Source organism: Cygnus atratus, chromosome 4, assembly GCF_013377495.2.
Source record: "Cygnus atratus isolate AKBS03 ecotype Queensland, Australia chromosome 4, CAtr_DNAZoo_HiC_assembly, whole genome shotgun sequence".
NCBI lineage: Eukaryota > Metazoa > Chordata > Aves > Anseriformes > Anatidae > Cygnus > Cygnus atratus.
The window spans coordinates 2353604-2380268 of NC_066365.1; the positions used below are offsets into that span (position 1 = coordinate 2353604).

The 26665-nt window shown below is 42.0% G+C and overlaps 1 protein-coding gene and 1 long non-coding RNA gene across 8 annotated transcripts in view; one reads left to right on the top strand and one right to left on the bottom strand.

Annotated features, from left to right (window-relative positions):
- Nucleotides 1-1269: 1269 nt before the first annotated feature.
- LOC118251558 (uncharacterized) lies at nt 1270-25184 on the bottom strand. Of its 2 annotated transcripts, none has more exons than XR_007708189.1 (3): nt 24154-24271; nt 21145-21217; nt 1270-1763 (listed from the first exon to the last, which is right to left on the bottom strand). It is a non-coding gene; the product is annotated as an uncharacterized LOC118251558 (long non-coding RNA). The 2 variants fall into 2 exon arrangements; XR_004779861.2 differs by lacking the exon at nt 1270-1763 and adding an exon at nt 13683-14102 and having other exon boundaries at nt 24154-25184.
- Nucleotides 22786-26665, top strand: part of ARSJ (arylsulfatase family member J) — a 56847-nt gene continuing 52967 nt past the window's right edge. For 5 of the 6 annotated variants that reach the window (XR_004779786.2, XR_007708186.1, XR_004779851.2 and 2 more), the window contains exon 1: nt 23204-23844. Coding sequence is in view for 1 of the 6 variants with exons in the window: in XM_050710357.1 (XP_050566314.1) it covers nt 23468-23844 (377 nt within the window). In the remaining 5 variants the exon portion in view is untranslated. Of the gene's footprint in view, nt 22869-23203; nt 23845-26665 lie in introns of those variants that run through there. The other variant, XM_050710357.1, reaches the window with a different exon arrangement.

A 26665-nucleotide genomic window follows, 5' to 3' on the forward strand; every position in this document is an offset into this window, starting at 1 on the left:
GCCAACACAATCTAATTTGTCTGCAGGCTCTTTTCATGATATAGATGAGCTTAGCTGATTTAAAATCTGTATTTCCTTCCCCAAAACTTCTCTAAGACAATTCACAGCACAACCTTTTGAACTGTCAGAGGAAAGCTGCGCTAGAACCTGGAGTCAAAAAACAAGTGCTGGGGGAAAGCTGGGAACCGTCGCCAAGCTAATTGTAACGTGAGAATGCAACCTGGGACTGCAAATATCGATTTGCTTTCCAAATGAGATCATGCTCGAAGTTGCCTGCTAGGTCATCGGGGGACTTTCTGTGCCCTGTTCTATCATTGAACCTGGCTGTCAATGTTCCTCTAAAAAAAGCCAAAAAAAAAAAAAAACAAACCACCCCACACAATAGAAACACCATTTTCTTTACTTAATCTTAGGATGTTCCAAGGCTTGTTTTACTGTAGTAGATGAATAGTTTCCTTTGAATTCACTGCTTCATTTCCTTCTCTCATATCGGTTGATACTGGAGTGATGATAAAACATTGTTTGGGATTTTTTTTTTCCAAAGATTTTAGGTTTGGGGAGGTGGTTTGTAAGTAGAGATGAAATTATTCAAGATTTTCAACTTTGTGAACAAAGATAACCCTGAGAAAAATCCACAGATGTGTCCAGTTTAGACTTCTGGGCAAGTGATGGGACAATGCCACCTAACACTTCAGTACTGACACTAGTGTGGGCCACAGTAAAATTTAGAGCAGTGTCAGACCTCAGCGGATCCTCTTGACTGAAACAGCCTTTGCAGGATGCCCCAATACCCAAGGGTTGCTGGCTTATAGAACTGCAGTAAGCTTTTCTCCTATGATACAAAAGGCAGTAAGGAGAGACTGTAGTTCTGTTGTTCCAGGTTTATGCCGTCCTAGTTGGGGAGAGCTTCAGAATCTGGTGATAAATCAGATTTTCAGATGTGAGCACAGAAGGGGCTGATGGGGTTAAAAAAGAACGTATTTCTGTTGTGGTCATCTTGGAGCAGGCTGTCACAATTATGCTGTCAGGTAAATGCCGTAGGTTAGGCCTCCTGTCTTACAGTATTGTTGCTGAAAATGGAGGAAGAGATGTGCTTATCCGAACGCGATCCAGGAGCTCGGGGCTGGAACAGGACATGGATTGCACTCCCTCCTCTGCCTGAGGACAGCTGAGCCTTGGTGTAATTTAAAGGCAAGTGACAAAAGTGAGCTCAGGAGAAAGGGGAGGGTCTCATGCCCTCACCACGAAGCCGATCATTTTCTCCAGGTCCTTTCTGAGTGCTCGAGTCCTCCTGCTTTGCAGAGGAGTCACAGGCACCTCGGGGACCTGAGCTTAAATAAGGCCTGTGGGCTGCAAAGTTAGGTTACAGTACTTTTGGCTTCTTTGTTTCCTATGCTAACGTCTGTGTATTCTCATTTAGGAAAGATACTGATTTTGTTGATGATGTTTGTTGGGTTTTGTGTGTTGTGTTGTTGTTGGTTTTTTTAATAGTAGTGGTATTTCATTTTATAAAATTAACTCATTTTACATCTTGTTTTGAAACAAGAAAGATACAATGAAAACCTAATTCATTAATTTTAAAAACAATAGCATCTTTGATTTTAATAGGATTATTTTCATTCTTCTTCCCTCAGAGAACAAAATATATTGTTGTGCTTTGTTGTTTTTCTTGCATAAAATATTCCTCTAACATGTTGTATCAAACAGGATAAGCAGCCAGATCTGCCCTTTGGACTCTCTTGCTGACAATGCTCTTCTCAGTCCTGGGTTTAAAGAAACAAAACAAACAATCAAACATATATTTCCTTAGCACTTGCAGGTCACGTTAAAGCAGCGTAGTAGTACAATATCTGCATCTGTGTTCTCACTCCTGCACACTTTTCACTCATGTTTACCAGGGGTCTAGAATGAAAGAAATCTGAGTAGGAGCTCCTCAAGTGGTGTTTGCAAAGTGAGGTAGACCCTTCGTATCCTCAGTTTAATAAGGTTTTGCATAACAGAATACATGCGGCATTCATCTCTGCACTTTGTGAGTGTCATATATTTAATAGTTTCAATGAACAAGGAGCTCTCAGGAGCAGGGGTAGATTTGTGATTTCTCTCCTACAGAGAAATAGGGGTTGTTAATGCTACCTAGGAGGAGAGACTTTTTGAAAGCTTGGTGATGGAGCTGTTCAGTATGAGGGCCTTTGCAGAGTGAAGTAAGAAGGAAATTTGAAGTCTATGGGAAGAAATTATGTCAGGAGGGCTAACCCTACAAAGTACATGGGAGTTATTGCAGTTGAAAGGAGAATTTGCTGTTTCTGGATGGTGCCCAAGGAACCTTCCAGCTTCTCTCTCTACTTGTTTCTGGAGATCTCATCGCTCCTGTTGAGGTTCCCTTTCCAGCAGTTACCTCGGTCCCCTTCCTTATGTGTGCTTTGAAGCTTTAACTTGGGCCCAATCGTGGTTTTAAATGTACAGAACTGGCAGGACTACCTCAGCCTTTTTTCCAAAAAGATCTGATTGCTGGTAAGTTTGTTAAAAGGAAAGGGCAATTGGGTCTTAAGTGGCCGAGACCCCTTTTCCCAAATGGAACAGAGGGCTTCCAAAACCACAGCTCAGGACATGCCTTGCCAGCTCAGAGCGATGGAACGACTTTATGGTTGTTCCAGAGCAGTATGGCAACCCTAATAAAATAAAAAAAGGAATGAGCCTTCTTCAAAAAAATCTCTTTCAGGTCAGTGATTCCCATAGCGTAGCCCACCCATGACAAATTGCAAGTTTGTAAGGCTCATTGGAACCCACTGGGTCTCATGCAGTGTATTAAATATCCATAAAAGAGTGACACGGTGGGGGAATGCTTGACATCTATGAATTCAGTCTATTCCACTTGCTTTTGCTTCCCCTTGAAAATGGAAAGCAATTACTTGTGTTTCTAGCAGAATCCCCAAACAGTTTTTAACAAATGTCAGTACCAGCCAGTACCACTAATTCTCCTCTGGAGGCCCAGAAAACTTTGCAATTCTGTATTCATTTACTAATTCATCTGGCAAAGTAAAAAGCTCTCATTGTTTCCATAAAATGAACTGTATCAGCTCAGAAATCCCTTTCCTTTATAATTGATCTGCTTTTTCTCCCTACGTAGCCATTAAGCCTGGTTTTTACCTTTGCCTTAGTACTTCCTTAGCATCTGAGCATTCTTATGGTTCTTTTCTCTCATTAGCCACAAATTTTCCATAAATTCTGTCTGGGTCCCAAGCTATTCTCTTAGTCTATGAATATAACTTCCCATTGGAGAAACTTTGCCATTTTTTTCTTCTTTTTGGTTTGCACACCTCTTCTCCTTCTCTCATGTTTGAGCATCAGGATGTGTGCCAAATTGGCTCTTTTTTCACGATGCTGCCAATTACTTCCAATCATTATTTTAGTCTTAAAATATTTAGAGACTAGGAAATACCTAGGATTGCTCCCACATGTGGTTGGGTTTTGTTTTGATTTGATTTGATTTTTTTATGGTATCTGTGATGAACAAAATGATTCACCCAGGCTAACAGCAACACTTCCTAGCTCGTACAGTTGTAATATCTCATTGCTTGCCACCAAACAAGAAGTCTGTATCAGAGCTCAGAAGCAAGCTCCTAAATCCCAACCCAGTCCTTCAGTTGCATCCTTTCTTCCAGTAGCATTGGCTGGAGAAACTGTAAAAGGAGAAGAGAAAGAGGGGAAAACATGACTGCTTTTTAAAGGACACGACTCCCTTTTCCTTTTTTTTTTTTTAACATTCCTTTCTTTCTCACCTTTGCCAAATATGGTCTCCAAGCCCATGACTGTGTTTGGGAAAGCAGAAAGACATGCTGAAATGATCTGGGCCTGCCAGAAAAGAGAACTAAGAATGAAGCCAGCGACTATCCAGTGTTTACTTCTGACTGTGTTATACAACTTCACATCTGTAAGGAAGCAGAGGAAAGTGTGACATGATCTGTTTTAATTAGGCAGCATTGGTTGGATCTTTTCTCCTATTACTTGTTTTCCTTTTCATTATTTTTTTTTCTGAGAGATCTTTGTTGCTTAGTGAGGGCTGGTATTAATTTTTGTGATTCAGATGTAGATTCTCAATTCTCTTTTACCTCATCCTCTTCTATATTGTAAAATGTCCAAGGACCTGACCCATTTCTAACCTGTCAGCAATTAGGTGGGAACCCTAAAAGTCGTGGTCTCTGCTTCTGCCAACAGCTGTGTGCATCTTTTACGTGCTTCCCACAAGCCGTGGGACTCTTTATGGTAGCAATTTTGAGCACATGTGTACACCTTCATAGGACATGGGGAACAGTCGGTGTAGGACAAAGGAAATCACACAGAACATAGGCTCCATTTTGTGATGCTCCCAGCTCCCGTTAGGAGCCAGCAGGGAGAAGGTGCTCCCACATGCCTCGCGGCAGCTCTTGTACGCTGTGAAAATCCTTACCATGCTGACAGACTTATCCTAGGGTTACTGATGTACCGAATTACGTGACCTTGCTAGGTTGCTGCAAATCAGAAATGTGTTTTCTGATTACATCAGTATTTCTGCATTCCCACTCTTTGTAAAAGGGGCACTGAAGAGGTTGCATTTGTGTATTATATTGCATGTAAGGTTTCTTCTGTACCGGCAAGAATTTCCACAGAATTGCATGTATAGCATTCACAGCCTATGTTAGTGATGATTCTAAAGTTGCTTTTCTTCACTGAGTTAGACATATCCATAGTACCTTTACTAGACATATCCATAGTACCTTTGCCAGTTCAAATATGATGAAAACTGTTTCATCATTCAAAGCCAATTCTCCTGACATTACTCGCTGCAGTAATTCCCAAATAATTAGTTTGCCATACTAACTAATGGATCTGTGACGTATCTCAGTCATAAACCACATAATGCATCATAAGAACATATAACACTGTTGCTTGAGAAATGCAAAAGCACAAATCAAACTGTCCAAGTTCAGCAAGCAGTTAGCAGCAAACTTATCCTTTTTTTCATATCGTGCTATGGAGTTTTAATTCCATTTTCTAGGGAAATCTAGTTCTTAAAAGTTTTACTTGGTAATCTAGAAGGACTCTCTTTAGTGCAGCCTCATTATTTAGCCATATAGAGTTCAGTGAAAAAAATATATTAGCAAAATCATGATGTTTTGTATATAATTGTACTTATCATAGAGTTTTTGCTTCTCCAGAGATATCATAAAAAAAAAAGCTACCTGGCTGTTGTTAACTACATTGTTTTGCCAACACATTTCTATCAGACCTTGCTTAAGTAGATTTCCTAGTTTTTCATTTCAAAGTGCTTATTTGTTTCTAATAAGCAGTTATTTATATGCATACTTATTTTCCTCTCTTTACAAAAAGGAGTATCTATGCTTAAAAGCAGGAACGTGGGTGGTTTTTTTCCCCCAGTTTTACTTTTTGGCTGACTTTCTTCTATCCTGGCATAAAAAAACTTCCTAGGGTGTCGTTCAGCCTGTACAGGGTTGTACATAGTGCTCACAGTGTTTAGTGAATCTTATGTGCATAGGAAATTAACTGTTGGAAAATAAATCATCCTGAACTGATTCCAAAAGCATTTAGCAAGTGTGTATGTGTGTGTGTTTGTGCTTGTTTTTTGCCTATGTGAATTTAGTTTTCATATCCATGAACTGGTGCTCAATTACCATAGAAACAGCAATGTTCATACATATACTAAAATCGCTTCAGTACATGATATTAGAGCAATTTGTATCAGTGTTCAATTACATTTTCTTTTTGAAGAATTGCTATAACAGAAGAAATATGTCCTTGAGCAAATCTCTGATCAGTGCAATAACAAAAAAGCAGACAGATTGCTGGAAGCACAATGTGTCATGCAGTAATTTCCAGAGAGCTAACCATATTAACAGAGAAAATACTGGTACCAGTTTTACTTTAACTAGTTAAGTTTTACTGAATGCTACTGTCCCTTCCTGCTGTCCTTAACTTTGTCTGATTACAGAACCATCTGCAGTTTGAAACTGGGTTTATGGGTCACCCTTCTTACAGGTGAACAGGTGGCAAAAACAAACAAACAAAAAACCACTACATTTAAAATGCAAAATATGGGGAAAATACCATAAATATAAAACATATTTGGCAGTGACCTCACTGGACTCTCCAAAAGGCAAAATAATCTGGATCTGTGAGACTACCTTAACAGTTCTGAAAGCAAGCATAGTAACATCAGTCTCGGTGAAATCCCACTGGGAAAGTCATCTTCCTAGCTGATACTGTGCTACAGCCAATGATAAATTGGGTTGTGGTGGTGGTGGTAGGCATTTTTCCCCAAACTTAGGAATTCTTACTGCTGTTTCTGTGCGTCAGGAAGACAGACTGTTCATAAAATTGTCCAAAATGTTGTTGCCTGACAAAACCTTCATCAAATCCATCACTCTGTATTCATAATACACAGCTTTACACATCATAGCTATTTTAGATTTGCTCTTCTTAATTGTGTTGGGCAAATTACAGGTTTCCAGGCGCCTAATTAGTGATTAATGGCTCTCTACAAGGTGTAGAAGCAACTCAAAGAGAATTCGTGGCATGAAATGTTTGAGGTCCCATCACGTCTAATTTCCAAACCTATCTAGGATTGTTTTCTTGCTAAACTAGTCCAACTCGCCATGTTGGCACAACCTGTTTGATGTAACTGACTACATAGGAGGAAAAGCAGAGATGGTGTCTCTACTGCAGACAATTAGGAATGGGTTACACCAGGATATCTTGGCAGTTTTCAGATGTCAGTATACATCTAAACAGTCTTGGAGCAATCTTAATCAAAATAAGGTCATTTCAACTTGGCCTACAAGTAACCTCACAGGGATTTTAGCTAATCTATTTTAACATTCCCACTGCAGCGACCTCTGATTGAATTTTCTTGTGTATCCCTAAGCAGGCAGCCCGCTGTGTGATATATTGGAATTCCACGGTTCAATGATCTGTGGAAACCATTGGCAACAAGCAGGTGAATAGAAAGCCTTGTAGTTCAGAAATCATGGGAGTTACACATGCAAACCTTCAGCAACTCTGTGTTAAGTGATATAAGAGTCTCCACTGACCGTGTATTACATGTTACCATGAGTTAGACCCAACGTTGCACACTTAAATGTTTTTACCCCCAATATTTTACCCAAGGGAGTCTTTTTCTGAGTATTATGCTGTACATTGGAAACAGGAGACTTGGATCAAGGCTCCAGATCAAAGTTTGATCAGTACAATACCTTCCACTTGAGAATTAATATGTCCACAGTATTAGTCATACAATATAGAAAGTAACTCAAATTTCCTATTTCATGCCACCGAGCATATTCAAGTTACGGTATCCATGGAATTAAGGCCTGTAACGAAGGGTTATTTGTTTGGTGTATTTGAAATGAGCCATCTAAGAACAGAAGTGAGGGTTTGGTACATATTGTTAATAAGTCTGAGGGGTCTGCTCTAACCAAGAGATTAGTCTGGTTCTCTGTAAACCAAGACATTGAAATGAATGTCTCCAGCAGGATGGTTAAAACTAGACAAGAGAGCAATAGGACAATGACGTTGGTTGCAAGATGTGCTGTTCTGGAAGAGACCCCCTAGGTTTTCAGATCCAGGTTTCTGCCATAACAAGCAATTGCGTTTTCAAGTCACATTTATGCAGTTGCCAAGTCAATCTTAAATCCGTAGCAGTCAGCACAGTAAGCAAATGCAGGGCTCTTTGCTTTTCAGTAAGCAAGTTGTGTGTTTTGCCTAAGTACAGACCGTGATTTTAACAGATGACTTTGAGTATCCAAATAAATATTTTTAAGATGTAATTTAACACAGGTTTTGATCTATGCATTCTGCTAGTAAAATCAAAATATATTTTGGGGCAAGTACATATTCAATTATCTATGTTTACGCTTTACCTTGTTTAGCTCAGCGACAGGTCACCTGGCAAATCATACAGCGTTTCTTCTGTTTATTCATTGATTGTTCTAAACCTAAGATCTTGCTTCTGTGTAAAAGAGATGTTTTTATCTGTTTTTATCATTAATACTGGCTTTGGATCCAATACCTTGGATTTTGCTTCTGATAAGCATCTCTTTTAACAAAACTCCACAGACGGGAATGCAAACAGAAGGTGAAATACAGCTAAGTGCTGTGCTCCTAGCTCTTATAATTTTATCACAATCTGAAAACTTGCTTATGCACTCAAAACCGATTGTGAGAGAAGGAAAAATGAATAGAGGTTATTCATGGTAAAATAATATTTTTTTTCTTTTTTTTTTCTAAAAAAGAAAAAGTTAAAAAAATGCATTTAAAAAATAACTCAAAAATCAGAAAGCAGATAGGATCCAAAACACATTAGATAAATATATTTTAAAATTCCATTAAAATTAGATGCCTGACCCATGATCTGAAGGCACAGAGCTTTGGTGATATTATAAATGTCCATGAATACGTATATTATTGTTTACATTGGCGATAATATTAGATGGAATTTCCCATAGCCATGGAAAGCTTGTAGATTAATATCTCTTTTTCTAAAGCCAAGAGGGATACAGCTTTAATGCGATTATAAGTGTACATTTCTACTTGTCAGACAAAAAGGCTCCATGTTCCTTCCTGATTCTTGATATTTCTTGATATTTCACACAATTCTATTGCCAAAAATACAATTTATGTTTTTAATCTGTGAAGGTTCTGTAGTGGAAGTTTAGACAGCACCTGCCATTCCTACGTCCACACATCTCAGTTTTTATGGTAGTATGAGTTACTGGTCTTACAGAGTGGATGAAAGAACCTGTGGAATAGCAAGCATCAAAAATCAATGGAAGCCACTGTTGTTATCCATATCTTTTTGTATATATTCATGTGCGAATACATATAGCATATATATTGTGTGTGTACCTACACAAACTTTGACCTACCATCAGCTGGAAAATATTTAAGACTTAAGAATAAATTTTAACAAACATATGTAGTTAAGGCATATTCCCAGGGAAGAAATGTAACTTGTGGATGAAATAGCTTAGGACTTTTTTCGTTTGATACTGAAACTGCTGATGCTCAGCTGAGGAAATGACAGTTCCTCAGGTCTTTTCCTCTGATGCATGCAGTGACGGTTTCCATTTCACAGCATTTATGAGGCCTGTCACTGGGGAACTGAGGAAATAAACAAAAAGGTAAAGTTCACTGCAAGTAGTGGCAATGGTTTTAACAACTTCAGGATCACGACACTACAGTGGCTTGTGTTATTCCAGGGGCTTTATCCACAGCTCACCAGAGAGGGGACCATTTCCACAGACCTCAGTGGGTTCTGCTTCAGACTTTTTCTAGGCTACGCTAATCAACCATTCCTTAGCCAAAATATGTTCCTAGTATCTGTAGGACTGTGCAGCAGAGTGTCTTCAGTTGCACACTGTGAAGGAAACAATTTCTTTCTGGGACTGCATCTGGGAAGCTACCTGCAGCTGTCCGTGTGCTTGCATCTGCTCACACAAAGATGTTGGTACAAAATTTCAACTCATCTCCAATCTGTGGCAGAAAGCCAAATATTTGTTGTGAACTCTATGGGAATGGCAAAGCAATAAGAGATACCTGTTCTATCTTGTGAGGACTTCTACAGAGCAACCATTTCTTTTTCTGTTAGAAACGTATACAGACTTCTAACAACAATGTATGCTTTGAATGCTCTGCCCATTACTTTTCTGCACAGGATAGATATTTGCTTCCCTACATAACATGCAGCACCGCAAAACTCATTAGGTAGCATGAAAGTATTACTGTTCAGTGTATGAAAAGATTTGTCCCTGGTGGAGCTAAGCTTAATGACACTGTCAGTAGCACAGTGCTGGCAATGAAGTATCTGCATGGGTAATTCATCCCAAATGGGAAGGCAAGGAGACATGAGGTTTTCATTTCAATTACTCCCTATCTGTTGGTGGAGGAAATGCTGACCCACCTGGGAGAGCAACTTGATTTTATTGCAGGACTGTGTCTATCTAAAGTCCTCTCCCAGAAGCCGGCCTGTGTATAAATGAGTCTTGTGCAGTGCTGCTTGCTCGGAAAGAGGATGAAGGAAGGAGCGGTTAATGGGGGCAGATACGAGCTGATCTGTGATGAGGTTACAGGGCAAGGTAACAGACCCTATTGACAAATCTTAACTCTGTTTTTATAGTAAAGGAAATCTTTCTTTCAGTGTGATCTTCCTGAAACAGGATTTAAGCTTCCTCTTTCCCCCCAGCGTTTGATCACTTGTGGAGACATTTCCAAATGCTTGAGTGTAATTGGAAAGACAGCCTGATGGGGCTCATTGCACATGCTTGGCAGGAATTGGGAGTGGGGGAGTTGCCTGGAAGAGAGAACCTATGAGAGTGGTTTCATCCACGAGCATGGGACAATGCTGGGGTTAGACGTAATTAATCCAAGCAGGGCTGTGTGTACTATTACCAATGCTGAATACTGAAGAAGTGTTCTTAGGAAGTTCTTAGGTTATGACATGTCCAGTTTGGGAAAGCAGGGGATGGCAGGGTGGTATGTTTTCATCAATTCTGGCAATCATCCAAGCCCAGCTGAAATCCTGTTTAATATCTGGAGCTGTTGGTAACTTTCAGAATGCCCACGAATTCCCAGAGGATGTTATAGAAACCCCCGACCTGTGAAATTTAAGCTCATTGTTATTACTTGCACTGCAATAGTGCCTTGAGGCTCTAATTTGCATGACATGCTCCTATACAGCATTTCAGCTGGAACTTATTGCCCTCTGTAGAATCGACGAGGTCACATTTTATGCTTTTAAATTACGAGTGGAACTTAATCAGCGATTTTTGATTGTCCTAGTGTTGAGAACACTGCTTCCTCCAGACCTTACCTTTCTGCGTGATCTTAGAGTGAATTTTCTAAATATGAGCAGGTTTAAAATATAATATGATTAATGAGTTCTTTTTCTGTGTTATCTTTTGGTTCCTAAGCAACACTTATTTCTACCAAATTAGTGATTTCTTGATGTTCTGTGACATAAAATATACAGGAGTTCTGCTGAATGCCTTAATCGATTTGTAGTGTTGTATACAGGTGTTAAGAATTCCAGACTTGGATCTAAATCAATCCAAAAGTTGTTAGATATCACTTACATGTACAGCTGCTGTAATTAATGTTGGAGTATTGGTGGTTTCATCCTAACTCCTGGTGGAAAAGGTGCCTGCATAAAAGAAAGCTCACGCAACCATTATTCACAACAAGTGATTTACTCAGCAACACCAGGCCAGATAAAAGAGTAATTTTGGAAATGACTTTTCTGTCCAGCTAGGCGTCCTTTCCCACCAGGCAATACATTAGGGTCCCACAAGGCCTCATATCTGCACGGCAACTTTAAAGAAGTTTATCCATGGCATATGTATCTCCAGTTATACTACGTATGTGTCCTACACAGTTGGTTGAATAATCATAAGAAAGGTAGGTAGCAGTGTGTCACCCTAGTGGAAGAACTGGCCAGAAAAGAAAACCCTTTATGTACACTGTATGTACACTAGTTCAAATGCTGCAAGTGATGACCAGGTCAGACACCCGTACCAGGTTGTAGGTTTGGTGCAGATCAGATCGTGAAGGCATGTTCTCCAATTCAGGCCTTATACACGTTACTTCAGTGGTATTACAGAAGAGGTTTCAAGTGGCATTGCTGTTGTCCCAGCTACAGCATTTCCACGGATAGATGAAGAGGTTGTTTCTACTACAGAGCACTCCTGCTGCTTTCTAAGGAGCAACAGAACCCACTTTATAAAAATGTGAATAATAATCTGAAGAAATTCACACAAAACAGCATACATTTTCAAATCCACAATAACTAACATTTCTCTTGACATGTACTATGCTAGCGTATGCTTAGATAATTTACCAAACTTTCACAGAATGCTATTTTATTTAAATATCGAAGAGAGATCTGTAACGCATTTCCCCTTAAAAGCCATGATATTTTTTCTTCTATCATGTTCTGTCTCTTATGGTGTTTTTTGCATATACGTATAAGCAGACAGTGAATACAAATAGTTGCTTCATGGGTGGGGCAGCATCAAATTCAGAAAAGAAATAACATAGAGAAGTGTATGAGTGACACTGATTGACAACTGGAATAGTGCACCAGGCTTGTAATGGATACTCTAGTCTTTAAATTAAGTCTGAGCCCCTTTCTAAAGCATGCGCTTAGATGGTTGTAAGGGCATAAAGTCAGGAAAGTTCTGTAGTCTGTTACATGAGCTCCTATGTAGAAGATCATGGTGGGGTCTTCTAGCTTTAGAGTCTACAAATAACTTTGTTAAGTCAAACTATGCGTGCTTTGAAAATCCCACTGCTTAAACTCACGGTAAGCAAATATGAAAATTCTTACAGTATGTACTTGTATATATCCAAGGAGTATCACTAGAATGTACTATATCTCTTTTGCTATCAAATAAACAGTATTAATCGTGTATTCACATCTTAGCAATATAACAAGGGGATGTGTTCAGAAAAAAAAAATAATATTTTTTTTTTATTAGCAGGCTGTTTAATAGAACTTAGAATATGGAATGATTTCAGTATGAGGAGAGACTAAATAAACTTGGACTTTTCAATAGTCTTCTCTTCAAGACTGGAAAGTATCATTGTTTATTTATATAATCCTGAATCTTGTGGGAAAGATGTATACTGAACTGTCATTCATTCTTTCAAGCAATATAAGAAAAAGGGACGCTTTGCAGTCCAGCAGGCGGTGGTTTTAAAGTAAATAGAAGGGGATATTTCTCACAGTACATTAACCAAACCATGACACACATGCCAAGAGTGGCTGTAAGATCAAGTCTATGAGCAGGTTTGATGCAAAACTATATTATTTCCAATTTGGTCATTGGTTGTGATGCAACTTCTAGCTCAGGAAATCCCCAAACTGCTGATTGCTAGAACAAACCCGCTTCCTAGGCAAGAGACATTTCGTACTGACTCTGGGTAGAGGAGGAATATGCCAGATTCCTTGTTTTGTATTATATTTTGTATATATTATATTTTATATATATTTTGTATATTTTAGCTTCATTGTTTTTTCCAGTACATACAGAAGGAATGCAGTTAGCAGTTTTCTGATAGGACCGGTTAGTTCTGCTTTCAAATTTAGCCCTATTGTTCGCTGTGTGAATAGCTCCAATTGCTGAAATATGTAGGTGACATTTATGATTTATTTCCTAACGCTTTCCAACAGTACTGACATTCTAGCAGCTAATAATTCTGAACTAGAAACCAGATGAACTAAGTGGCCTGCTTAAAGCCACAGGAGTAAGGTGTTGGGGTATCTGTTTTCTGCTGTTGTTGGGTTTTCTATCTTTTTTTTTTTTTGAGGAAAAAAAAAAGGATATTAGCAACCCAAGAGCATTTTCCTGTAAAATCTATGATCTTTTTATGATTTCTGCATTGACTTTCCTCCCTAAATTTATAGTTAGTGATGTCAGTATAATGATGTTGAAATAAGTAAGCAAAATCCCAGAAAAAATGCATCAGTTGCCCATTTATCTTAATTTCATTCAGTGGCTTAACGCAGGCCCCCACAATCCTACTGAGACACAACTCTTTGGCAAGAATGTGGCGAGCTGATTGCTCTACCTACAGCTGATGAAAAGCGACGAGATAAGAAGTGACAAGAAAGTTAAGCACTGCACACAACTTCCTTGTTTTTTCTTACCAGCAATTTAATTATATCAAACAGAAGTGTCAATACTGAGCCAAAACCAAAACAAACAAATAGACCACAAAAAACAAAACAAAACAAAACAAAAGAAAACCTGCGGCTTAGGGAAAAAATCCGAAAAATCTGAATGAGAAGTATATTGTTGGTTTTAGCTCTCTACCTTTGTACACTGAACTGATGGTCAAAATGCCGGATAGATGTTTTCATTTGAGAAATCGCTGTGGCCCGTAATCAATCTTGTGTATCCCAAAGATAATATTCTGAAGGACTGCAAGACCTAGCGAGTTTAGATAACATTGTCCTGATGATCCATATGAATCCTAAGCTGGGACACTGCTGCCAGGAGCGAAAGAGGTGTTTGCTTGCTTGCTTGCTTGTGTTTTCTCCGCTTGTAACAACTCTATTAAAAGAATTGAGAATTGGATGAAAGGAAGCACTTGGTCAAGTATTGCTCATGCAAGTAGTACGTTGTAAGAGCAGAAGCCCAGAAACTGTTCTGTCATGCTTTGTTAGCATACTGAGGGGTTTTTTTTGCTTAATCTTCCATGCCATGTACATAAAATAAAAATACTTCAATACTATTGTTTAGAAGACATTTCCCCCATATATACTCACCCTACTATAAGTATGGAAACAGGTGTACTGATTTAAAAAATATACATATATATATATGCCAAATTGACTCTGAATTTTTTAGATTTGCATGGGAAACAAAGAACCAGTCTGCTGTTCTGCAGAGCAATTTGCCAGACCAAAAAGCCCATAAGAGCAACTGGAGTGTCAGTATTATGAAATAGGAAGGCAGGTGATTTCAGACTGGTGTGAAGCTGTGAGAGCTATGGTTATGAGAATGCAGGCCTAAAGAAAAGAAGAGTTATTATTGCTTTAAGCTTTTCAAAGTGGCATACTGTACATTCCAGGCAGGTATTACTGGTTGACAATACATTCTGTTAGCACAAAATGAATGTAAACAGAGGCAACTGCTTATGCTTTGGTCTGCTGTTTAATTTTGTTTTGTCAGTCAATTAATTTTCCAGTCTTACCCTCCTAGAATCAAGGAATTCAGCATGAATCAACCCAACTACTTTGGGCTTTTTTTTTTTCACAGTACAAAATGAGGCCCAGCACAACCCTGATAGTTCCAACTAGATCTTTAAAATCTAGTTTTCCACATTATTTTCTCACAGTCAGGGAGTGTGTGGGGGGGGAACACACCAAAAATTAAATGTATGAAATACAAACTTTCAAGCACACATATATGTAATACCAGTGTCTCAAGTTCCTTGCTCTGTCATATGGAGCTTCAGGATCTTCCAAGACATCTGTGTAACTGTTGTCAGACCTTGTCAGGCCACTAGGTAATGCTCTGCCGTGTCTGTTAATGACGACTGTCTTGGACACATTCGTGACAATTTAGTGCATGTTACCTTTCTTATGGTATTTTGAGAAGACCGCCCATTTCTCGGTATAAAACTGCACTCTGCAATCCCTTCCTGTGAAGTGTCCTTCTCATGAAATATTTATTTGCAGATCCTGAATCTCCTGCCATTCCTAGCTTTTTTGTTTGTCCCTGTGATTAGTTTTTAAGCATCCACACTTCTTCAGTGACACCAGAATAAGTTTCTAACAGTGTATGTTTCAGTTCGGGTCCAATTGTTTTAATTTTCCACTGAATAAGATGTCAGTGCTGGGCAATTTGTGTTGCACTGGGGCTTTTGTGAGATACAGCGCTATTATATTCAATCAGGTTTTTATTAGAAATGCTCTTTTGGGGTTTTGTAAGGCATAAGAAGGATAATTATGTAGGGATAGTGGGAGTGGTAAAGGCATAAGAGAAATAAAACTTAAACATGTGCATGTTTCACTCTAAGCCAACTTTTCCAGTAGGTGATCTGTAACCAAGAGCCGTCTATAAGTTTATGAGCTTTGCTTGAATATTAGCATTCAACTGACCAACCCCATCATTCTGCATCACTTATGAAACTTTAAAAGCATTATCTGTGAAATACAGTTTCCACTGCCATTTCCCTGCTCTAGTTGTGCTAAAAAATTGCAGCCTCTGACTTCACGTATTCTGACCATGGTGCACCTTCCCAGGCTTCAGCAATACAAAGCACAATGTGTTCCTTTCCTCGGATACCATTCCATTTGTGCATGCCCCTCCTGTGACTTTTTTGACTGGTTCATCAATTTGAGCTAACTGGGAAAGAGGGAAAGAACGCCTTAAGTTCTGTGAGTTTGGGGGGGCACCCAGGTACGGGAAGGAAGGAAAGTGGGGAGAGCCATTCCCACAGCAGCAGCTGGTGGACAAGCAATACTTGCACGCTGGTGTGTCAATCAGCGTGCACAAAATTCCAGGCTCACCACAGTAAATGCTGCCCCGTGGGTATATCAAAGACTGCGGAGATAAAGCTGGAGAAGAAAGAGAAAGGAAAAAGAAGAAACCAAAGACGAAAGGTTATACCAGCACTGTGCAAACAAAATGATCCGGTTGGTTCAATGAGCATCACTCTGCTTAGTACGAAAGAACACCAGAAGAAAACACACTGCAATAGCATGCACTTGGAAATCAGAAATTGCGACAAATATTGGCCAAATCGGACACTATTACAGTGACAGACTTATCTTTGATCTTTTTAACCTTTATCTTTGATAAATCTTTCCAATTGCCCTCCAGGTGAGAACAGGCCACTAGCTATAGGAAGCACTTAACATGTGTATGCACATATATTTGTTAAAACTATGTTGTAACCTCCCTTGTGGTTAGATACAGCTGGTCAAACTATGGGACCTGAAAATTTATTTTATTTGACCTGAAGCTTGTATTTTATATAGTAGTGAGTCATCCAAATGCAATTTCTAGTATTTAACAACTATTTAAAACATCCCAAGCCTTACAAGCACTTCATTAGCATTCTTCCTTCTGCAGCCCATGCACCATTCCAAGTTAAAAGCATCCCTCCCCCTTAAAGCTCGCCTTAGAAAGGGACAGTTTTTTTGCAGCTGTGCACCCATACCCTTGAAATCAGATACTTCACGCGAGGCCAAAGCAATACTTAGAATTATGTTTTGCTACAGTTGTATGCTTCTGACCAACCTGTATTTTTAGCTTTACTGTTGTCTGAAGAAAAAAAGAAAAAAAAAAGAAAAAAAAAAGGACTTTTTGTGAATGGCAGGCAGTTGGTAAAGTACTTGCAGCAGGTTATGCCATTACTCCCCATAAACTATAAAATATTTGATTTACAAAGAGGAAGATTTCTCTTCCACTGCAAAACTGTAGTTATTTTGAAAAGATCCTCCTATTTGAATTTTCTAGATTTATGTTGCCTAGTCCCAGTTCTCTTGTTCTGGCCTTTTTAATTGCTCAAATATTAAGACAAGTTTTAAACAAGACAGATGACCTTGTGTATAAAAACGCATGACCTGGGAACAAATGAGACTGCTCCTGCTGTAGTATTTGTGGCAAGGAAACCATATTGAAGACTACAGCTGCTCTCTGAGAAAGAGATTTTAAAAACAGCGGGCCAAAGCTTCAAAGCAGTAACATGCTGATGGCTATGGCCTTGAAATGTGCACTGTGACCTATTCAGATCATTTGCTCTTCAGAAACTCGCTAAAGCCAGAAAAATATCCACACCCCTCACTCGCTAACATCCAGACTAGCCTTTGAAAATAATCGAAATTATTAAAAGAGAGTTTAGGTCCACATTTGTATCTGAGACTAAGGGGGTGGGGCTTAACTGAGGACTGGCACTGTTGCAGCAGAAGCCCCTCAACACCGCTTACATCCAGTGGTAAACCGAAGGCTTTCCCTGTCCAAGGACACTTCCCATGGACTTCAGCACGATGATGACAGTATCCAAGGCCAAAGCAGAGACATGCCACATTAATCTTTCAAATATAGTCTCAGGAAGACTGAAGGAAGCCCCATGGCAGGTAACAGGCATTACCACAAAGCTCCAGAGGTGACAAAAGGCAAGTCGTGTTAGGGCCGTCGTGAAGAGAACACAGGCCAAAAAGCTAGAACACAAGAGAAGGACGCAGTCTGCTGGGAAGGGGGTTGTATCACAAGGAAAAGCCTCTGGATTTTTTTCTGGAGTAAAAAAGTAAAAAGTAAAAAAGTATTTTTCTTTTTCTGGAGTAAAAGGCCTGGAGCTAGAAGGTAATGATGTTTTGATGCAGCCAGTGCTCCAAGGCAGCCACAACTCTGCTACCAAAGCTGGCCCCTTCCCTACAGCCCCTCTGCAGATGAGAGAGAAGGGAAGGGGGATGTAGGGACAGCACAGTGACATGGCACTGGGGCAGCAGTCCCCTTGGGGCCAGGATCGGCGAGGGCTCCCCAAGGGATCCAGCAGGGCAGGATCTTGCCACCATGTCCTGTCGCATCACCCCAGCCAGGGAACAGGGCAGGCCAGGGACAACCTCGGGCCCAGGCGCCGCTGTGGGGATGGGGACAGCAGAGGGCAAGACGCTGGCCCGCAGGTGGGAGTCGGGAGCAGGTCCAGTGAGGGGAACTGGGGTCAGATATGGACCCAGGATGGCCAGACGGGCCAACAGCAGGGCCAGGGGATGAGATCAGGCCAGGATGTCTGCAGGCCCAGAGCAGCGGGCTTCATGGCCACACACAGCTGTGACAGACCACCAAACTGGGTCCGTAAAGCTCACTTGCTTTTTAGTCCTGAGGGGTGCCTGGGGTGGGACTCAGAAAAACATGCTCCTCCACTGCCTGTCCAAAATAAAGTATTTTGGGGCAGAAAAACTACATTTTGCTCTTGCAACCAAGAAGCCCTTGCTGTGAAAGGATGGTGTAAATGCATAAATGCAACAAATGCTGCTCCTCTGCAGACCAGGCTTCATAACTGGTAAGAAAATGTAACTACCAAGCAGTGGTGCATAGCCCCTTCCAGCTGAGAGGCCCTGCATCATCTCTAATGTCTTTGAGAACTGTGTGACACTTTTCCGTGAGGACTTTTCCTGGCATCTGCCACTAAACTATCCCTTTTCCTAAAGAAGTACTCCAGGCAACGTATCATCTGGTTGGTGTTTCCAGAAGCAGTTGTTTCAGTAGGACTGTACGAATTTAAAGAGTTTGGTTCTGTTTCATTTGGTATAACGAGCCCTACGTAACTAGGAAATAGGGATCTCCAGGAAGGCAACTACCAGCTCTCAAGTGTTGTTGTTTCAGTCATTACGGGGACTGCTGTGAGAGGTATATCTAAGGTCAGGTCCTAAATTTCCAGAGAAACTTCATTGGGATCAGCTGAGTAACTGCACATTTACATCGCTGAAGGCAGCTGAGATCAGAATCTGGACCTCTGCCTATGAAATGCGGCAGGGAATTGAGGAAAATCTGTGTTAAATATAGACAAAGTTAACAGCAAAGTTCTGGTTATGTCATCATAAACCAGGGAGTGAGCCACGGTGGAATCTGATAATTCACAAGTAGCACATCTGTGAATTAATTATGAGGTTCCACCAATGAAGGCAAAGGGAATGATCTAAGTGCCGTGATTCACCAAGTTTTTACTCGTGTTTATAATATGCTGTTTCCAGCGATGAGCCCTGGCAAAAGCACAGCATCCACCTGGGAAGCAGCACGCAGTGAAGTCTTGCTTTTCTCCTTTTATCTTAGCCAGGTATGCTGAGGACGTGGTGTACAAAAAAAATGAATTATCAGGAAAAAACAGGGTAAAAGGAAATGCATGGTTACAGTTCCTGCTCTGGCAAATAGGAGGAATATTATCTGCGTGTAGGCCAAAGTCTGCTTTGCTCTTACTATAGTTGTAGTTGTTAAGCTAAAAATAACAGTTCAGAAAGCTGTTCTTTAAACAGACAAAGTTTTCTGGCCTCAGGCATAACCAGGAAGAGCAGTGGAATGCACATCCTGAACTGCAGCCTGTCTTGTTACTGACAGCTTTGGCTGGAAGGTAAGAAGAAACATGTAGCCTCCGACAGGTAAGGATTACTCTTCTAAGGTTGAACCAAGCATTCAAAGAGCAGTTAGAACATTATCTAAATAGAAGCGTCAGCACTTGGATCTATTTTTTCCTACAAACTGTCCTCCCAAGACCGGATTTGCCATTATTCCTGCGTCTCTTGAGCTCTGAGCGAGATTCCCTCTGAGGATGTGTTTGGGCCTGAGGACTGAGGGATCGCATCCTTCAGGCTCGGCGTGCTGCTCTCACTGGAGCAACGTGCTGGCCGCCTCTTGTACCAGCTGGCAAACAGGGCTAGGTATGGCAGGGAAAGAGAATACAACGTGGCTTATCTTCTCTTCTGGACAACATCTTTATCTGCGTTGTCCAAGGCATATCTCATTTTAAGACAGACTTTTTTCATTTCCCAAAAAACTCTTAGGTGCCCTGTTCCCTGCATGTGACCTGGTCCTACAGCGAGCAGCTCCGTAGCATGGAGAGAGAGGAGGGAAAGGAGGGGAGCTGTGACTCACAGATGTCCCTCTGAGTCACAGCCCCACGGGGACATTACGCAGAGCCCACACCCGGACTAATCCTTTGCTGTCCCCACTAGTGCCACCTCCACTCTCTGTCGTGATTGCCTTTGAAGGAACAGTCTCCTTTAATTTTCAGCTGCAGTTAACTTTATAAAGCCGCTATCTTCTTTGGCTTATACTTGTATGTCAAATATATATGGCTTGGAAAGGTTAGATGGCAGCCTGATCTGAAAGAAGCAGAAAAGAGCATGCTTAACAGCCCCAACCTTGACTGAAGATAACGGCAGACGAGCCTTCAGCTAAAGTCATCCTCCCTGTGCATGTTCAATTGAGTTAATTTTATGGTCTCAATACACACAGAGACTGCATAACAAGTGCTAAAAATATATCATTTCCTAATGGTATAATAAATTCAATTTTAACTGCTGTATATTTGGATTAATGTATTCACTGCGCTCAAGTTTAACTATCTATGAAGCTTCTGTATTTTTCCCTAAGGGAAAAACACTTCCTACAGCTTTCACAACTTGCCTGTTCCTTTCACTGAGCATCCTGAATGGGCTGTATAAACCACGCTTGCAGCTCCTGAGTGTCTACAAATATTTTCTTAAGTGGAATATTAATAGCACATTATCTTCCAAGGCCTCTTTACTTCAAGGTCAGTGGAGTATTTTGCTGGCATAACCCCGCTTTTGTTTTTGCAAAAGGAGGGGGTGAGTTGTCAGGCTGGTAAAGAAAAGAAGGCCGAGCTTAGGGATGTCTGACGGAGGTTGTCCTCGCATGTTTTCATCTGCACTTGGGTGATGACTAACAGGGTTTGGTATGGCTAACAGGCACTGCCATAAGGCAGTCTTCTCATACGCGTATCTTTAGGGAGATAAACTCTGTTGCGTCTGCATAATGATCTTTTTTTTTTTTTTTCTTACCATAGAAGCAATCTGAATTCCAAACTCTTTTATTTGCTTCTGTAGTTCTGCCCACTGATGCTCACCTGGTCAGGAGTGGTCCTCTTTAGCCAGCCGCCTGCCAGTCTTTTATTTTGGATGCGTCAGAAATGTTTGATTCTATGAGGAAATCGTATATGGATAGTTACAAATAATTATATGGATGGCATAATGTATGGATTGTATAATATCTTGTTAATAAGTGTGCTGTGATATCTAGTGTTTAATAATTTTAAAAGCACAGAAATTAAAAATTAACACAAAGTATCTTTAATTAAGAGAAAATATGAACACTTTTTATCAGATATTTAGTGTGATGCTCATACGTCTATCAGCATCCATGGCGCTATTATGGCTTTTATAAAGAGGACGTTGTATTTTGTTTGCCATTTGGCAGTGGACCGGTTAAAGTCAAAACAGCATTGCTAATCCAATTTGCGTTTTACCATTTATAGTTTTAGGTTTCTATATGCATTCTTTTGGTCTTGCATATGTGGGGAAAAGCAGGAGTTTAAAAAAAAATGAATAGAGAATTTTTTTAAAGGGAATTTCCTTGGAGTATATTGAAGGTTTTAAGCTTTCTTCAGTTTAAGGTTTTGGGGGCTATTTTTTTGGAGCTTGAGTTAACATGCTGTAAAGTTAGTTTGATTTCAGAAGAAAGCATTCCACCTCAGGACTTAAACTTGGTAGGCTTTACAATGCAGATGTAGATTTATCAGTACCCCTTCCCAGTGTAGACAAGACCTTGAACAGCACATTAAGATCACCACTTTTACTTCCACGTTCTCCCTGCTGCAGAGTTGTCGAGTGCGGCAGGATGCTCAGTTCCTTCTGAATAACTCTTTTGCACCAGGAATTTTAGAGTGGGGACATTTCCGTTCACATTAGGTTGCACAAAACTGGTTAGATTCACCCCCAATTAGAGTTCCCTTAAGACAGACTTCTTTTTTCTCTCCAGAACAAGGGCAACAAGTGCAGTTATGAACTGCACTTCATTTGTGGAGACATCTAGGCAAGCAAAATCCAGACACTTGCATTAGACGATGTTATTAAAGGTAATTAAAGAATATACACCAACATTCGACACCTCATTACAATGTCATGCTGCCCCTTAGGATATGGTAATGCTGATTTAGGTATTCTTCATTTGAGAAGCTATTTCAGCTGTTGCCCAAGAGAGCACCGCGCTCATATTCCAAAGTATGAGTTTTGGGATGCTCCTGTGCTCTGCAGAAGACTGTTCGAGGAGACATTGCTTTGAGCTGTGGGGAGCAGAGTGAACTTTTAAGAGCATACCAAACTTTCCCTGCCAGAATCCGTCAGTTTTGAGAAATGAAAGGTGGAAGCGTTTCTCTGGGAGGAAGAGCAGCCAGCTCGTGTGCCAGCAGGGACGAGCCGGAGCTCCTCAGATGCAGCAGTGACAGGCTTTGGTCTAAGTGGCTGCTTAAGAGTTAAAGCTTCATAAAATCTAGTTTGAGTAAAAGTTGTTCCTGTCACGATGACTCATGTTAGACAGGTCAGACCTGCACATTTACTTCAGTTTAGCGTAATCATGCATGAATGTAGTTTCTGCTTGCTTCAGTGTCTTTCGGGACTAGGGTGAAGTTGTATTTTGCAACTGAAGCACATTCATACCTCAACTCAAATTAAAAAAAAAAAAAAAAAAACCACGATAGCACTTTGAGAAGGCACATTCCTCGCATTTGCCACAGCCTTACCAGAACTGGAGGGCTTGGGATTTGGGACCGGTTTGCGGCTGAAAACAAACCCGGTACCTTCATACCTGCCAGATGTTTGTGGCGATTTCAGAAACGCTTTAAAGAATTTTTTTTTTGGGGGGGGGGGGGGGGGGGGGGGGCGCAAAGCGTTAGCTTTGGGAAGCAGCAGGGGGCTGGGGGCCGATGGCGGCGGCGGGGAGAGGGGATAAGGAAGGAGGGGAGGCAGGACGAAGCCGCCGAGGGGGCCGGCCGGGGGAAGGCCGGGCAGGCGATGGGACTGCGGGGGGGACCAGGGGAGAGGCGGGCAGGGGAGGGAACGGCCCGGCAGCGCCGGAGGGGGCGGGCGGAGGGCGCCGTGAGGCCGCGGGGCCCGGCCCGGCCCGGCCCGGCTCGGCTCGGCCCGACATGGGCACCGGCACGGGGCCGGAGGCGGGCCGAGGGTGCTGTGACCCCCGGCGCGGCCCTGCCCACCCGGCCGCCACCGGCAGCGGGCAGGGCGGCCGGACTTGGCGAAGTTGGCGGCAGCCGCGCTGAGCCCGGCTCCCCTTCGCTCCCCCGCCTCGGAGAGAGGCTGCTGTTTTTTTTTTTTTTTCTGATTTTTTTTATTATTATTTTTCGCTTCCGTCTCTCGCTCTTGCTTCAGCCAAGGTGAATGGCCCGCGGTGGGCGCGGCTGTGGCGGGCGGCTGTGCAGCGGGAAGATGCTGGCCGTGGGGGTGCTGGCCGGGCTGTCGGTGCTCAGCCTGCTCACCTACGGCTACCTGGCCTGGGACAGCCTCGGACTCGGCCCCGGAGGGACGGAGGCAGCGGGGAGCCGGCCGGGAGAGGAGCCGGGGGCCGGAGCCCCCAGCTCGCAGCCCCACATCGTCTTCATCCTGGCTGACGATCAGGGATTCAGAGACGTAGGTTACCACGGATCCGAGATCAGGACGCCCACTCTGGACAAGCTAGCTGCCGAAGGGGTTAAGCTGGAGAACTATTATGTTCAGCCTATGTGCACACCGTCCAGAAGCCAATTTATCACTGGAAAGTAAGTTTACTACTTCGTCATTCAGCTCACCAGCTCAAATGCCAGCCCTCGTGAACAGAGCACTGGGGTCACACCCGGTCAGGTACTCCTCTGTTTTACCCCGTAGACAGAAAGGTGCCTTCCCGATTCACTTAAAAACCTCCAGCAAAACGGACTTTCTAATGTGTTTGAAGTAGCGAAATAGAAACTTGCACTCTGCGAGCCAATAAGAGTTCAGCACTGTGAGCTACCCCTGCAGAGTGTTATAGGACATTTACATTTACTGCATTGCTAACATACGTGCTTGTTGTCAAGTAATGTTGCTCTTACCGGGAAGTGATCGTCTTGGGCTTTTCTGTGCGATTCCAGCGTGACTTACAGGAGGAGTCCATGTTAGGGAAAGCGTTACGCTTTCTCCTGCACATCGCAGCCTGCACGCTGGGTCACTGGGCATGCTGAACCTTGCCTTAACACGAGTTTCCTTTTGGGGGTTTTATTGAATTCATGGGATGGTTCCTCTGCCCCTCAGGTGTGGATGAGGGCAGGAAATCCAAATTCTTCCTTGGGGTCCTCTGAGCTGCCCTATCACTCTTGTCATGATGCGGTTGCCGCTTTGCAGACAATTAGAAACTTTTCTCTTAAGCCACTGAATTAGATGCCTCACTAAAGTGGTAAAAGCAGCAGGTGGGTATTGTGTGTTTTGCCGTCTCAGGTAAATTGTGTGTTACTGTGATCTGTTAAGTAGACAACCAGTTATCTAACCTAAGGGACTTTTTACATGTGGACATTAATCAGAATTAAGGAGGGGGGACAACGACATGCATTTGAGCTGTAGGAATGGTTCCCAAATAACTCCAAATGTGGACACGTTTGCTCTGGAAGAAGAATGCCTTGTTTCTGTTCAGCCTAACTCACTCTGACAGGAACAGGGAACTCTTAAAAGAACAAAAACAAAATGAGAGGAAAAAAGTTATTTAGTTTATTTTCTCATTTCTTTAAATATAAACAGGAACAAAGCAATGTTAATACTGCTGGTAACAGAAACACATGTTTAAATAAAACAAGCAACTGGCCTGGTGTCTTGCATCTCCATATGGTAGAGCTGGAGATAATTCCTGGTCTCGGTCTAGTTCCCAGACTTGCTGAACCAGGGAGATTTGCACTGAGGGCTGACACGTTATCTAGAGCAAGACTTCCATGCTTTTGTTTTTTACCCCCATTACGTGGACTGTACCTTAGAAGAGAAGTTATTCTGAGACACCTATTCGCTCATTCACAAGAACATACTTGCCCTGCAGCAACTAAAATAACGTCTTATGGGGGAAATTAATGTCAGGATACTGTTTAATGCATCTTGGTTGTCTTTAAAGCCATGCAGCAGTTGGGAGCGAGGACCAGCGCCAGCAGCATGTAGTCAGCCAGCTTTCTGAGGACCGCGGTTTGGGAACCAGTGCGTTAGGAAGGGAATGTCATGCTGCACAACAATGACTCACTCGGCGGTCAGAGGAATGGGACGACCGGGTTCCAGGGCAGCCAGGGTACTGTGTTGGCTCTTGGAGGCTGCAGAGGTTGTCTAAGGGCTAAAAAGAATAAAAGCAGAGTATGGAATAACAGTAATTCAGTATAATTATTTTAATCCTTCATTAAATAGAATTTAGTGTGTAAATATATGCTAACAGTCGGTAGGAACCGGTCTCTTTTCATCAGCTCATCAGGCGGAAATAATTCTGAAAATCTGCCTGCTTTGGTTTTGGAACCTTTTATAGGAAAAAAGAAATTTGCTTATACTTCATTTTTATTTTCTTCGTCTGCTGATCTGAAACCCTGAGAACACTTTTTTTCATCTTGTTCTACTTTGTGGAAAAAGGAGCAGCGGAGAGAAAGGACAGCCTTGCACGACTGAGAAATAAGGGAGGAAATGGTGAGGGGTTAATAGGTTTGGGCAGAGCATTAACAAGGCAGGTCCAGAAGGATGCTGTTATCTCTTCTTGCTGAAGATAAATGCTGGTGATAGCGACTCTGAATGCTTTCTTAGTAGAGGTACCTTAATTAAAATGCCAGGACCCAGAAATTTGTAATCCAGGAGAAGTGCTGTTATTTCTTAAATTCCAGAATGTTAGTTCAAGGCTGAAGTCCACTGGAGGCCCACCTGGATGCTGTAGGCCTCCCAATACACATACGGTGCCTGGTGTGTTCCAAACGTTACCCGACTGATCTGTAAAAAACAGAGGGACTTGTGTAAACCGGAGCCATTGGGGAGCACTGACGCACCTTGCTAAGTGGAAGTTAGACATCAGGCAAAGAGACTTTGAGTGCTCCAAATTCTTTGTAGGTCTCCATCAGTCCCTCTAAGGCTTTTGCTAGTAAAGAGACCCTTCTTCTGGTAGCTTTGCTAAGCTAGTGAGCAAGCATGGGAAGAAGGTTAAAGAAGCAGAGTTAGCTCTTTCTTTATTTTTTCCTTTCGTGCCATAGCACAGCACCGCAGCTGGAGAGTCTGTTGTGCTGCCCATTTCTGCTCCTCTCTGTTTCCTCATATCCAGGGCTTGAGGCCTTGGCCTAATTTAATTTCTTGCTTCCCACCAGTATCCCTCCCCCCATCAAAAGCTTTTAGGCTATCAGCAGGACTAACTTGCACAGCTTTTTATTTTGGGCTGTATTTAGGGGCATGGGGAGGGGGTTGCAGCTGAGCCGTGTCTTGGGAGCAGAGAAGAAAGGTGCAAGCCAGTGGGCCAAGTGCCACGTGTGATGTGCTCTCCCAGCAGGCTGTGCTGGGGCCAAGGCAGGGAGGTGAGGGAGGGAGGCTCTCGGGATGCAGCTCAGCCCTTGCTCGGCAGCTGCAGCA